Source organism: Bos mutus, chromosome 6 (genome assembly GCF_027580195.1).
Source record: "Bos mutus isolate GX-2022 chromosome 6, NWIPB_WYAK_1.1, whole genome shotgun sequence".
Classification (NCBI taxonomy): Eukaryota; Metazoa; Chordata; class Mammalia; order Artiodactyla; family Bovidae; genus Bos; species Bos mutus.
The window spans coordinates 55,404,478-55,419,406 of record NC_091622.1 but is presented as its reverse complement, the minus strand read 5'-3'; the positions used below and the strand labels follow the sequence as shown (position 1 = coordinate 55,419,406).

The 14,929-nt window shown below is 38.4% G+C and overlaps 1 protein-coding gene across 3 annotated transcripts in view; it reads left to right on the top strand.

The window, feature by feature from the left end:
• The window catches only part of ARAP2 (ArfGAP with RhoGAP domain, ankyrin repeat and PH domain 2), a 188,209-nt gene extending 179,622 nt beyond the window's left edge, over positions 1-8,587 (top strand). For 2 of the 3 annotated variants that reach the window (XM_070372253.1, XM_070372252.1), the window contains one exon: positions 239-8,587. In XM_070372253.1, coding sequence (XP_070228354.1) covers positions 239-619 — 381 coding nt within the window. In that variant the 3' untranslated portion in view covers positions 620-8,587. The remainder of the gene's footprint in view (positions 1-238) is intronic. The other variant, XM_005886678.3, reaches the window with a different exon arrangement.
• Positions 8,588-14,929: the final 6,342 nt, after the last annotated feature.

Genomic DNA, 14,929 nt, shown 5'->3' with positions numbered 1-14,929 from the left:
GAAGTGGTATGTTAAATGCTTGTTAAAATGAATTTCCGTGATCTCCATTTCAGTTGGTTTTGTAGCTCTCAGATCCGTCTATGAATTCAGACTGCTGCTGGTGCCAAAAGTCAAGTTAGAACCTAAGTCATAGAAATAAATGCTAATAAAATAAGCATCAACTTTTACGTGCCATGTATTATTTAAGCAGAGTAGGCCAGATCTTGCTTCCCTCTGAGATGTTTTGTTTTATTTTAAGAGTGCAAAAGCAGAACTCGAAAGGCTGCGGCTTGGTGCAAAGCGTGACCAAGGTGGAGATGGCACCTTAAAGGAGAAAGCCTCCATCGTGGCCCAATGCCTGGAGCACAAGGATGAGAAACTTCGAAATCGAACCAGAAAACACCGGAGTTTCAACTGTCTGGAGGACACAGAGGCTGAGGTATTTCCAGGGCGACAGAAAGGCCATAAAGGCCTAAAGACACTGAGGAAGACCGAGGACAGGAATGGCAAAGATACTTTGGACTGCAATAATAAGTTACCACCAAAGGTCATAGAAGAGCTTAGCGTGGTTCTCCAGCGATCAAGAACGCTTCCAAAAGAGTTACAGGATGAGCAGGTGGTGCAGAAGGAAATAAAATGACTTGTCCTACAAATTATTTTTTTAAATATTGTGTACAGTGTCTGAAACCAAACTGTATTTTATGCTGGGAGAGATGTGTTTAGCTATCCTTAACCATTTAAAGAGCATTTTAAACTATTAATATGTATGTATATATGTGACAAGTGTTAGGATTCACTGTGTTGTGGTCTGAACAAAGCTTGTACAGTTCAAAATGTTAACCTTGCGTAGGAAGGCATTGGGTTACTCTGAGTGGCCAACCTTTTGAAGTACAGTTGACCCCTGAACAACATGGGGCAGGGGTTAGTGTGTTAATCTGTGTATAATTTAGAGTCAGCCCCCGTATCTGAAATTCCTCTGCATTTGTAGGTTCAACTGATTGTGGATCATGTAGTGCTGTAGGATTCACTTTTTAAAAATATCCACATATAAGTGGACCCACGCAGTTTTAAACCCACATTGATCAAGGGTCAACTGTAGGTGTCTGTTAAGTCGTGTAAATTTATGAACAGAAATTGCAAACTGTACTGTATTGTATAAAATGCTGTATGTAAATGAAGCCTATGAAACTATATGTAACACATTTTGCACTTTGAGAAACCTTGTATATAAAGTTATCATATGTTTTTAGGTTTACATAGGGTCCAACCTTAGGGAAAAGAAAGGAAAGTAAGTTGGAAAGGGGGAGGATTTATTTTAGTGGCTGCCTATCAAACAACACTGAGGTTTTAAAAAGAGGCAAAGAATTAACACATGTCCTGAAAGCCAAGGAGGTCAGGTTGAGATTCATTCTAGTTTACTGTTGACCAGACCTTGTTCATGAGAAACTGCTTGTTAAGAAAATAATCTAGTGACTTAAGTGTTTCCCAAGATTAGTATTCAGCCAGCACACATGAATAAGGGCACTGGCCACTGTTCCCATGGTGTCAGTGGACCAAGCGCAGTACCAACCCATTCACTACACTTGAGTTCTTTGCAGGTGGCTGCTGAGAGGACTCTTACCCTGCATTGAAGAGATCATGTATACCGGACCTGGCATGGATGCCACTTGCACTGTTGCTGTATACGAGCAAATTTTGTGACTTCCTTACTGTCATTCCAGTATGAGCAACAGTCATCATCACAGGGTTTTGTTGTTTTTTTTATTACTGTTTTACTTTGTATATTCATTGTATGTTCATTTCTGAAGTAATATTGAGTCACAATTTACTGAAACTGTACAACATATGGCCATCTGGGGGTAGGAATTAGATTAACTACTATACTTTGGGGAGCTACTAGTTCCCTTTCAACCTATTTTTTTTTTCTTTTTAGTAAAGCAGGAATCTTCTTCCTGTGCCTAATAAATAATGACAGAGCCCTCTATTTTTAATTCCACATAAAGACCAGCTACTAGTTTGGTTGTTTTCTCAAACAATACCATCTAAATTATAGTTGACAGGGGTAGCACTTTTCATCAGTTTCTTTAGAATTGTATTAGGTCTGGTGAGTTTTGATCAAAATTATTTTACTAGTAGGTAGCCAAGCTTTATTCCTACCATTTCCTACCCCCCACCTGTTTTTCAGGTGTCTTATCAGAATTTATCAGTATACAAAGGCCCATACTTTTTTCAGTCCAATCATAGTGCAGTAATATGCTGTTAAATGCTATGAATTTCTTCATTACAAAATACTGATCTCTTATACCTGGTGGTGATAAAATAGTTTACAAAGGATATGTGATATTTATTCTTTAAATCCACATAGATTGGAATTTTCTTTTTAAGAGAGAAACTGCTGGTCAGTTTATGAAATAGGTGGCACTGCTGGGGAGCCTTCATAGCTATAAAGCAAGAATCATGGTGTTTAGGAAAAAAAAAAAAAAACTAAAACTATTATTTTTAGTAAATGATAATATTTATGTTTTATGAAATAAGGGGACATGAAAATTATGCTGGACAATGGAACAGTATCTGGATTTTTTTTTTTTTACCTGCCTTATTTGAATACTTTTGAAACTTGAGCTTAAAATCTAATAACTTCTATTTCCCTTCCTGTACAACTGTCTCCATTTTTCAAGTGTAAGATAAGGGCTAATGATGACATCTCATATATTTTAAGTAAAAATTAAAATTGTTTTCCAAGTCCACCTGAATGTGACTGTTTTTTCAAATTAACCACCTTCATCTTTTGAAAATAAATAGACTGCATTTGAAAAAAGTTTCAATATATACTTCAAACTAGCTGTTAGTTTTTTAACATGTCAGTATGAATACTGTTCTCTTTTAAATGATGACTATATGCAGACATGAAGAAACAAATTGATGGTACTCTCTCATTTCTGTTGCAATAAAGTTAATAAAATTAAGCAAAAGTAATTGAAGCAAAAATATGATGTCCATATAACTATAATATCTGCTAATTTATATTTGATAATTTTAATGCTAAAATATACAAACTGTATTGTGAAAGGAATATTTTTGAAAATTCACCGAATTTATTTGGATAGACTGTAGTATCCAGGTATTTGCACATTTCTCACACTTCTAATAATTACTTTGAGGAGATGATGAAAGCTTACAGTATCTCATCAAAATTTGCACCAAAACTTTCATATTATTTGCTCAACAAAAGACAAAATTAGCTTAATGTGAACAATATCTTGTTATGTGTAATCATCACATTTATTTCTAATCATCTGAAAACAGCACAGAAATGAATATTGTCGGTAACTGAAATTTATCTGCTTCACATCCCTTAGTTATTATTTTTAAAAATTTTTTGTTGAAAATGTTGTAAATTATTTTGTATATACCTATCTTCTCTTCCATGGCTACTAATGTATAATGTAAAGTTTTTAATAACTCATATCTGTATAGATTTGAGACATTTTTGTGAATTACTGGATTAAAGTTCAGAATCTAAATGTTCTCATCTGAGAAGTGGGAATAACCAATCTTGTGGGCTTTTTGTGATGACTTATATATAGCTGACCCTTGAACAACACAGGTTTGAACTGTGCAAGTTCACTTATACATGAATTTCTTTCAGCAGTAAATAATATAGTACTACATGATCTACTGTTGATTGATTTCACAGACAGGGGGAGCAACTAAGTTATGTACAGATTTTCAACTGGGTAGGGGTCAGCATCCCTATCCCCCACATTGCTCAAGGGAATGAACTACACAATCCACTTTTTTGTGTATGTTTTCAATAAATATTCAGTAGGCCCTTGGTAATCACACATTCCACATTAGCAAATTCAGCCCACTGTGGACTGCAAACTTAACATGCTATTAATAATTGGCTAAATCTACAGATATTTACCCGTGAGGATGAAAAGCTGACTGTGGGTATCCTCAGATTTTAGTATACATAGCAGAAATGCCAAGAAGGCAAAATGGTTGTCTGAGGAGGTCTTACAAAATAGCTGAGAAAAGAAGTGGAAGTCAAGGAAGAAAGGGAAAGATACACCCAACTGAATGCAGAGTTCCAGAGAATAGCAAGAAGAGATATGAAAACCTTCTTATGTGAAATAAAGGCATAAAGGAAAACAATAGAATGGGAAAGACTAGAGATCTCTTCAAGAAAAGTAGAGATACCGAGGGAATATTTCATGCAAAGATGGGCACAATAAAGGACATAAATGCTATGGACCTAACAGAAGCAGAAGAGATTAAGAAGAGGTGGCAAGAATACACAGAAGAACTATACAAAAAAGATCTTCATGATCCAGATAACCACAATGGTGTAATCACTCACCTAGAGCCAGACATCCTGGAATGTGAAGTCAATTGGGCCTTAGGAAGCATCACTACTAACAAAGCTAGTGGAAGTAATGAAATTCCAGCTGAACGATTTCAAATCCTAAAAAATGATGCTGTTAAAGTGCTACACTCAATATGCCAGCAAATTTGAAAATCTCAGCGGTGGCCACAGGACTGGAAAAGGTCAGTTTTCATTCCAATGCCAAAGAAAAGTGAAAGTGAAGTCGCTCAGTCGTGTCCAACTCTTTGGGACCCCATGGACTGTAGCTTATCAGGCTCCTCCATCCATGGGATTTTCCAGGCAAGAGTGCTGGAGTGGATTGCCATTTCCTTCTCCAAGGGATCTTCCCAATCCAGGAATTGAACCCGAGTCTACTGCATTGCAGGCAGATGCTTTACCATCTGAGCCACCAGGGAAGCTCAGAAAGAAAGACTTTCCCAAAGAAAGGCAATGCCAAAGAATGTTCAAACTACCACACAATTGCACTCACCTCAAATGCTAGCAAAGTACTGCTCAAAATACTCCAAGCGAGGCTTCAACAATACATGAACTGAGAACTTCCAGGTGTTCAAGCTGGATTTAGAAAAGGCAGAGGAACCAGAGATCAAATTGCCAACATCCATTGGATCATAGAAAAAGCTAGAGTTCCAGAAAAACATCTGCGTTATTGACTATGCCAAAGCCTTTGACTGTGTGGATCACAATAAACTGTGGAAATTCAAGAGATGGCAATACCAGAGAAACATACCTGCTGCCTGACAAATCTGTATGCAGGTCAAGAAGTAACAGAACTGGACATGGAACAACAGACTGGTTCCAAATTGGGAATGAAGTACATCAAGGCTGTATATTGTCACCCTGCTTATTTAACTTATATCCAGAGTACATCATGAGGAATGCAGGACTGGATGAAGAACAAGCTGAAATCAAGATTGCTGGGAGAAATATAAATAACCTCAGATATGCAGATGACACCACCCTTATGGCAGAAAGTGAAGAGGAACTGAAGAGCCTCTTGATGAAAGTGAAAAAGGAGAGTGAAAAAGCTGGCTTAAAACTCAACATTCAAAACACTAAAATCATGGCATCCGGTCCCATCAATTCATGGCAAATAGGTGGGGAAACAATGTAAACAGTGACAGACTTTATTTTCTTGGGCTCCAAAATCACTGCAGATGTTGACTGCAGCCAGAAAATTAAAAGACACTTGCTCCTTGGAAGAAAAGTTATGACCAACCTAGACAGCATATTAAAAAGCAGAGACATTACTTTGCCAACAAAGGTTGGTCTCGTCAAGGCTATGTTTTTTGCAGTAGTCATGTATGGATGTGAGAGTTGAACCATAAAGAAAGCTGAGTGCTGCGGAATTGATGCTTTTGATCTGTGGTATTGGAGAAAACTCTTGAGAGTCCCTTGGACTGCAAGGAGATCCAACCAGTCCATCCTAGAGAAAATCAGTCCTGAATATTCATTGGAAGGACCGATGCAGAAGCCAAAGCTTCTTTGGCCACCTGATGCAAAGAAATGACTCTTTGGAAAAGACCCTGATGCTGTGAAGGATTGAAAGGAGGAGGAGAAGGGGATGACAGAAGGTGAGATGGTTGGATGGCATCACTGACTTGATGGACATGTTTTTTTTTTTTTAATAGAAAATTATTTAATTAGTATACATGTGTTCCCCATCCTGAACCCTCCTCCCTCCTCCCCCCCCACACCATCCCTCTGGGTCGTCCCAGTGCACCAGCCCCAAGCATCCAGCATCGTGCATTGAACCTGGACTGACATGAGTTTGAGCAAGCTCCAGGAGTTGGTGATGGACAGGGATGCCTGGCATGCTGCAGTCCATGGGGTCGCAAAGAGTTGGACACTATTATGCGACTGAACTGATGCTGAAGCTGAAACTCCAATACCTCAGCCACCTGATGTGAAGAACCAACTCATCAGAAAATTCCCCAATGCTGGGAAAGATGAGGGCAGGAGAATGCTGACAGCATGAATTGGTTAGATGGCATCACTTCTCAATGGACATGAGTTTGAACAAACTCCAGGAGATAGTATAGGACAGGGAAGCCTGACATGCTGTAGTCATGTGGTCACAAACAGTAGAACACAACTTAGTGATTGAACAATAACATAAGCATGGACAAGGGATTATGATGATAAGAAAGTAGTTGTACTCTTAACCTCTCCCTGACAGAAAATGTCTTAGAACCCTTTCCTAACAGTTATACACCATCTAGGGATGCATCTGAATAAAGACAGAACAATTAGGCAACGACTCTCCTCTTTTGAGGAAAGACTTACCACCTAACAACTATTGAGATCATCCATGCACTGCAATAGCCAATAACCTCAGTAGTTGACACACTTATCTTCCCAAGCCCACACTATGCTGTTGCCATTGCATTGAAAGGCTAAGAAGTGATTTCCCACTTCAGAAACATAAAAATTTCCATTCCAAAAATAGAGATGACTGGTGACAACACTCAAAGCTCTCAACAAACACCAAAACCTGGGACTTTCAGCTCATTTCTGTTGAATCCCTTTTGTTTATTAAATCCTAGCAACATAAGGCAACACGTTGTTCAACAGTTCACTTAAGACTATTCTAAATGTTGGATCCTTCATCAGGTTCCTCATAGCTCCCATAGCGGAGTGTTCATGGCTCTTGTTCCTACAAGTGCTGCCTATAACAAAAAGCAAATGGCATAAATGACCCTGGTTCCAATTCAGTAATCTGTTCCTTCACATACTTTCTACAGATGCTTACCCCCAATGAAAGGATTTTTATGTTTTATTTTTTTAATTGAAAATGGTTTGGAACCTATTGGAAGTAACCAAGATGCCTGAGTAAATTTGTATTGATCCTAATATTTCTAGTTATTTTCTGCCCAACTGCTCAACTACCTAATAAAGAGACTAGGAATCCTTTAGTGAGGATTTATTCTTTGGCAGATGAACTTAACTTTTGCCTCCAAGGAATTTGTCTGGTTTGTGTTTTTTATGCATTATTCTAACTATGGGTTTCCGTGGTGGCTCAGACAGTACAGAATCCACCTGCAATGCAGGAGACCTGGGTTCAATCCCAGGGTTGGGAAGATTCCCTGGAGGAGGGCATGGCAGCCCACTCCAGTATTCTTGCCTGGAGAATCCACATGGACAGAGGAAACTGGCAGGCTACAGTCCATGTGGTCACAAAGAGTCAGACACAACTAAGTGACTAAGCACACACACACAGCACATTCTAACTATAGACCAATTCTTTTCTTTGCATGAAACAGAATTGTGAAATTACACAAGTAAATGGAATAGAACGGTAATCGGTAATCTTCCAAATGCATATAATTACCCAGTTGAATAATGAAATTAGACATCTAACTAGTAGTTTAGAACAAGGTAGAAATAACATATTTGACATGCTAAATCAAATTTATAAAGATGTGATTATGATTATAGATATTTTATAAAACATAATGACCTCTTTTACTTCACCTCATGAAAGACAGTGTATACACAAAGCCAAAGAATTCTATATACTCATTCCAGATAAATCAGATCTTAACAGATTCTACAATCATATTACAAAATTATCCGAGCTGAGGCTTCTTCCTAAGATTTTAGTGGAATAATAAACCTAATTTACTGGCAGATATTGTACTCATGTCTACAGAGGAATTCAAACACTTTTTAAATATTTTGAATGAGCTCTTACACAATTAATACAATTTAAATACCAGAAACATTTAAATCATTTCTATCAGTTGACTGCTCAAATGACAAAATCAACACAAGGAGTTATTGTATATTTTAAAAGATAACCTGCTAATCAGTTAAAGTCATTAAACCTGAATACTAAATTCCTGGTGATATACATTTTAAAATACTACTGCAAAACAAACTCCTGTCCTCATCTGCAATCAGCAATCATTATAAAATGTCCTATAAGTAGCCTGCAGGCCCGAAATCCCTCAGGGATTTCCCATTTTGCTGCAGGACAGTGCTTAATAAATATTTCTTGAGTGACTGCATGAATAAGAGCAGTCATCAGCTTTACACTTAGTGAAAATTACTTCCAGATTTTGATAAATGTTTAACAGTTTGTGGTAATCGTGTAATGTTTTTTGGTTAGTGTTATTCTGCCTATTCAGTTGTTTATTTTGCCTTTTTGCTGGCTTTTTCCCCTCCGTTTGTTAATGGTGTTTAAATAGAAAATTGGGAAAGTCTCTTCCACTTGTTCTACATAAATGTCATTTTATACTGGAAGTCTAGATCTGGTCTCAATTTTGATTAAAATTCACTTCTCAGCTTGGTTTCTAAAGATATATATCCTTATAAATTGTTATTGTACTTCTGCAACAGATTACAATTTAATGTCTTTAACTTAAATGTCCCACTTAATAGAAATTCAATTGCTTTTCTACTTACCAATTATAATAGAAAAAATTTGACCCTGAAATATCGTTGCTAATTTTTCCAGTTTTTAGAATAATAGAGCAATAACTGATTATCAAATGCCAATGGTTTATATTCATAAACAGTTACCTGAGCTAGGCCTTTCTGTTCCAGACAAAGAGAATTTGGAGATATAAAAAGGTTATTGCTAAACCTACTGCAGATGAATAATCCAGTTGCTGCTCTGATGTTTCTGGGGATTAAAACCCCTTAGTAAATTAAAGCTTGCACATTTCATCAGTACAGTCATGTATTGAGCATTTACCAAGTACAAAGCATTAGCTAAGGATATATAACTTGCAAGATTTTTTTCATAAAACACAAGGTGATAAATTTAAAATATTTAGCATTTTGCTAGTCACATTCCCAAACACCAATATTTAGGAAACATTAGTTTCCACTTTATTCATTCTGTTGTATTCACTTTTTTATTCCACTTAACAATGATTTATGATATCTACTCTATGGCTGGTATTGAGCTAGTTAGCAATCCCATAATTGGATCTAAATTTGTAAGATAATCAACCACGTGAAGAACAAGAAATGGGACCAGGGTTCATCCACAATGCTGATAGCTCTCTAGCTCTCTGAAATTTGATGGAAGTTGCCTGATGCTCCACTCCACCTCCAAGTAAACCCAAACTCTCGTCAAAGAAACTGTTTTTCACTTTAAGAATTCTTCAAGTTTTACTCAATTATTCAAAAGGTGTGTAAATATTTTATAAGTACAATTTGAAATATTTTTATATTTTTATTTTAATTAGAGAGACATTGTTAATGTCTTTGGTAAATGAAACATCAGCTAGTTGAATGTATGGTAGTACCTTTTTAATTGGCACTCACTTTTAGAAGTATACAGCATTGTGGTGGAAAAACATCATATGTGAAGTAGGCCCCCTTCATGGATCACAACCTGTCATGGCAATGGGGCTTACATAACTCAATGAAGCATTGCCATGCAGGGCCACTCAAAACAGACAGGTAACAGTGAAGAGTTCTGACAAAATCTGGTCCACTGGAGGAAGAAATGGCAACCTACTCCAGTATTCTTGTTTAGAGATCCCATGGAAAGTATGAAAAGGCAAAAAGATATAACACCAGAAGATGAGCCCCACAGGTCCTCAGGTATCCAGGGGAAGAGCAAAAGGCAATTACTAATATCTCCAGAAAGAAAGAAGCTGGGCCAGAGCAGAAATGATGCTATATTGTGTGTGTATCTGGTGGTTAAAGTCTGATGCTGTAAGAACAATACTGCATAGGATCCCAGAATGTCAGGTCCAAGAATCAAGGTAAACTGGATGTGGTTGGAGATGGCAAGAGTGAACATCAACATCATAGGAATCAGTGAACTAAAATGGATGGGAATGGGTGATTTTAATTTAGATGACCATTATATCTACTACTGTGGGCAAGGATCCCTTAGAAGAAATGGAGTAGCCTTCGTAGTCAACAAATTGCCAAGAAAATGCACTGGTCATAACAAACACCCTCTTCCAACAACACAAGAGAAGACTCTATACATGGACATCACCAGATGGTCAACACCGAAATCAGATTGATTATATTCTTTGCAGCCAAAGATGGAGAAGCTCTATACAGTAAGCAAAAACAAGACCAGGAGCTGACTGTGGCTCAGACGATGAACTCCTTATTGCCAAATTCAGACTTAAATTGAAGAAAGTAGGGAAAACCACTAGACCATTCAGGTATGACCTAAATCAAATCCCTTATGATTATACAGTGGAAGTGAGAAATAGATTTAAGGGCCTAGATCTGATAGATAGAGTGCCTGATGAACTATGGAATGAGGTTCGTGACATTGTACAGGAGACAGGAATCAAGACCATCCCCATGGAAAAGAAATGCAAAAAAAGCAAAATGACTGTCTGGGCAGGCCATACAAATAGCTCCGAAAAGAATAGAAGTGAAAAGCAAAGGAGAAAAGGAAAGATAAAAACATCTGAATGCAGAGTTCCAAAGAATAGCAGAAAGAGATAAGAAAGCCTTCTTCAGCAATCAATGCAAAGAAATAGAGGAAAACAACACAATGGGAAAGACTAGAGATCTCTTCAAGAAAATCAGAGATACCAAAGGAACATTTCATGCAAAGATGGGCTCAATAAGGACAGAAATGGTACGGACCTAACAGAAACAGAAGATATTAAGAAGAGATGGCAAGAATACACAGAAGAACTGTACAAAAAAGATCTTCATGACCCAGATAATCATGATGGTGTGATCACTGACCTAGACACAGACATCCTGGAATGTGAAGTCAAGTGGGCCTTAGAAAGCATCACTTCGAACAAAGCTAGTGGAGGTGATAGAATTCCAGTTGAGCTATTCCAAATCCTGAAAGATGAAGCTGTGAAAGTGCTGCACTCAATATGTAAGCAAATTTGGAAAACTCAGCAGTGGCCACAGGACTGGAAAAGGTCAGTTCTCATTCCAATCCCAAAGAAAGGAATGCCAAAGAATGCTCAAACTACCGCACAATTGCACTTATCTCACACGCTAGTAAAGTAATGCTCAAAATTCTCCAAGCCAGGCTTCAGCAATATGTGAACCATGAACTTCCTGATGTTCAAGCTGGTTTTAGAAAAGGAAGAAGAATCAGAGATCAAATTGCCAACATCTGCTGGATCATGGAAAAAGCAAGAGAGTTCCAAAAAAACATCTATTTCTGCTTTATTGACTATGCCAAAGTCTTTGACTGTGTGGATCACAATAAGCTGTGGAAAATTCTGAAAGAGGTGGGAATACCAGACCACCTGATCTGCCTCTTGAGAAATTTGTATGCAGGTCAGGAAGCAACAGTTAGAACCAGACATGGAACAACAGACTGGTTCCAAATAGGAAAAGGAGTTCGTCAAGGCTGTATATTGTCACCCTGTTTATTTAACTTACATGCAGAGTACATCATGAGAAACGCTGGACTGAAAGAAACAGCTGGAATCAAGATTGCCGGGAGAAATATCAATAAGCTCAGATATGCAGATGACACCACCCTTATGGCAGAAGGTGAAGAGGAACTAAAAAGCCTCTTGATGAAAGTGAAAGTGGAGAGTGAAATAGTTGGCTTAAAGCTCAACATTCAGAAAACGAAGATCATGGCATCTAGTCCCATCACTTCATGGGAAATAGATGGGGAAACAGTGGAAACAGTGTCAGACTTTATTTTTCTGGGCTCCAAAATCACTGCAGATGGTGACTGCAGCCATGAAATTAAAAGACACTTACTCCTTGGAAGGAAAGTTCTGACCAACCTAGACAGCATATTCAAAAGCAGAGACATTACTTTGCCAACAAAGGTCCATCTAGTCAAGGCTATGGTTTTTCCTGTGGTCATGTATGGATGTGAGAGTTGGACTGTGAAGAAGGCTGAGCACTGAAGAATTGATGCCTTTGAACTGTGGTGTTGGAGAAGACTCTTGAGAGTCCCTTGGACTGCAAGGAGGTCCAACCAGTCCATTCTGAAGGAGATCAGCCCTGGGATTTCTTTGGAAGGAATGATGCTAAAGCTGAAACTCCAGTACTTTGGCCACCTCATGCGAAGAGTTGACTCATTGGAAAAGACTCTGATGCTGGGAGGGATTGGGGGCAAGAGGAGAAGGCGACGACGGGATGAGATGGCTGGATGGCATCACTGACTCGATGGACGTGAGTCTGAGTGAACTCCGGGAGTTGGTGATGGACAGGGATGCCTGGCGTGCTGTGATTCATGGGGTCGCAAAGAATCGGACATGACTGAGTGACTGATCTGATCTGATCTGATCATAGTCAACAGAAGAGTCCAAAATGCAGTACTTGGATGCAACCTAAAAACAACTGAATGATCTCAGTTCATTTCTAAGGCAAAATGTTTAACATCACAGTAAAACAAGTCTATGCCCCAATCTATGAAGCTGAAGTTCCAATATTTGGCCACGTGACATGAAGATTCAACTCACTGGAAAAGACCCTGATGCTGGGAAAGATCCAAGGCAGGAAGAGAAGGGGATTACAGAGAATGAAATGATTGGATGGCATCACCAACTCAATGGACATGAAGTTGAGCAAGCTCCAGGATATGGTGAAGGACAGGGAAGCCTGGTGTACCACAGTTCATGGGGTCATAGAGAGTCAGAAACAACTTAGTAACTGAATAACAATGCCCCAACCACTGATGCCAAAGAAGCTGAAATTGAATGGGTCTGTAAAGATCTACAACATCTTCTAGAACTAACACCAAATAAATAAATAAATAAAAAGTTGTCCTTTTGATCATAGGGGATTGAAATATAAAAGGTAGAAGTTAAGAAATACCACAAATAACAGGCAAGACTGGCCTTGGAGTACAAAATAATGCAGGGCAAGGGCTAATGGAGTTTCTCGTATTGGTCATAGCAAATACCCTTTTCCAAACATCCAAGAGATGACTCTCCACATGGCCATCACCAGGCGGTCAATACCGAAACCAGATATTCTTTGCAGCCAAAGATGGAAAAGCTCTATACAGTCAGCAAAAGTAAGACCTAGAGCTGACTATGGCTCAGATCATGAGCTCCTTATTGCAAAATTCAGGCTTAAATTGAAGAAAATAGGGAAAACAACTAGGTCATTCAGGTATGACCTAAATCAAAACCCTTAAGATTATATAGTGGAGGGGCAAATATGTTTAAGGGGTTAGATCTGAAAGACAGAGTGCCTGAAGAACAATGAACAGAGATCCTAACATTGTACAGGAGGCAGTGACCAAAACTGTTCCAAAGAAAGAGAATGCAAAAACCAAAGTGATTGCTGGGCATACACACTGAGGAAAACAGAATTGAAAGAGACATGTGTACCCCAATGTTCATCGCAGCACTGTTTATAATAGCCAGGACATGGAAGCAACCTAGATGTCCATCAGCAAATGAATGGATAAGAAAGCTATGGTACATATACACAATGGAGTATTACTCAGCCATTAAAAAGAATACATTTGAATCAGTTCTAATGAGGTGGATGAAACTGGAGCCTATTATACAGAGTGAAGTAAGCCAGAAAGAAAAACACCAATACAGTATACTAATACAGCATATTACAATACATATATACAATACAGCATATATATGGAATTTAGAAATATGGTAACAATAACCCTGTATACGAGACAGCAAGAGACACTGATGTATAGAACAGTCTTTTGGACTCTGTGGGAGAGGGAGAGGGTGGGATGATTTGGGAGAATGGAATTGAAATATGTATAATATCATATATGAAGTGAGTCGCCAGTCCAGGTTCGATGCACGATACTGGATGCTTGGGGCTGGTGCACTGGGACGATCCAGAGGGATGGTATGGGGAGGGAGGAGGGAGGAGGATTCAGGATGGGGAACACATGTATACCTGTGGCAGATTTTTTTGATATATAGCAAAACCAACACAATATTGTAAAGTTAAATAAAATAAAATTAAAAAAAAAAAACAAAGTGATGTCTGAGGAGGCTTTACAAATAGCTGTAGAAAGAAGAGACGTGAAAGGCAAGGGAGACTGAAAAAAATATACCCACCTGAATGCAGAGTTCCAGAGAATAGCAAGGAGAGGTAAGAAAGCCCTTTTAAATGAACAATGCAAAGAAATAGAGGAAAACAATAGAATGGGAAAGACTAGAGAGTTTTCAACAAAATAAGAGATACCAAGGAAACATTTCATGCAAAGATGGGCATGATAAAGGACAGAAATGGTAAGGACTGAACAGAAGCAAAAGAGATTTAGAAGAGGTGTCAAAAATACACAGAAGAAATATGCATAAAAGTTCTTAATGACCTGGATAACCACTATGGTGTGGTCACTCACCTAGAGCCAGACATCCTGGAGTGTGAAGTCAAGTGGACCTTAGAAAGCATTGCTAAGAACAAAGCTAGTGGAGGTGATGGAGTTCTAGCTGAGCTATTTCAAATCCTTAAAGATGATGTGGTTAAAGTGCTGCACTCAACACGTCAGAAAATTTGGAAAACCCAGCAGTGTCCACAGGACTAGAAAAGGTCAGTTTTCATTACAATCCCAAAGAAAGGCAATGCCAAAAAATGTTCAAACTACCATGCAACTGAGCTCATTTCACATGCTAGCAAGGTTATGCTCAAAATCCTTCAAGCTAGACTTCA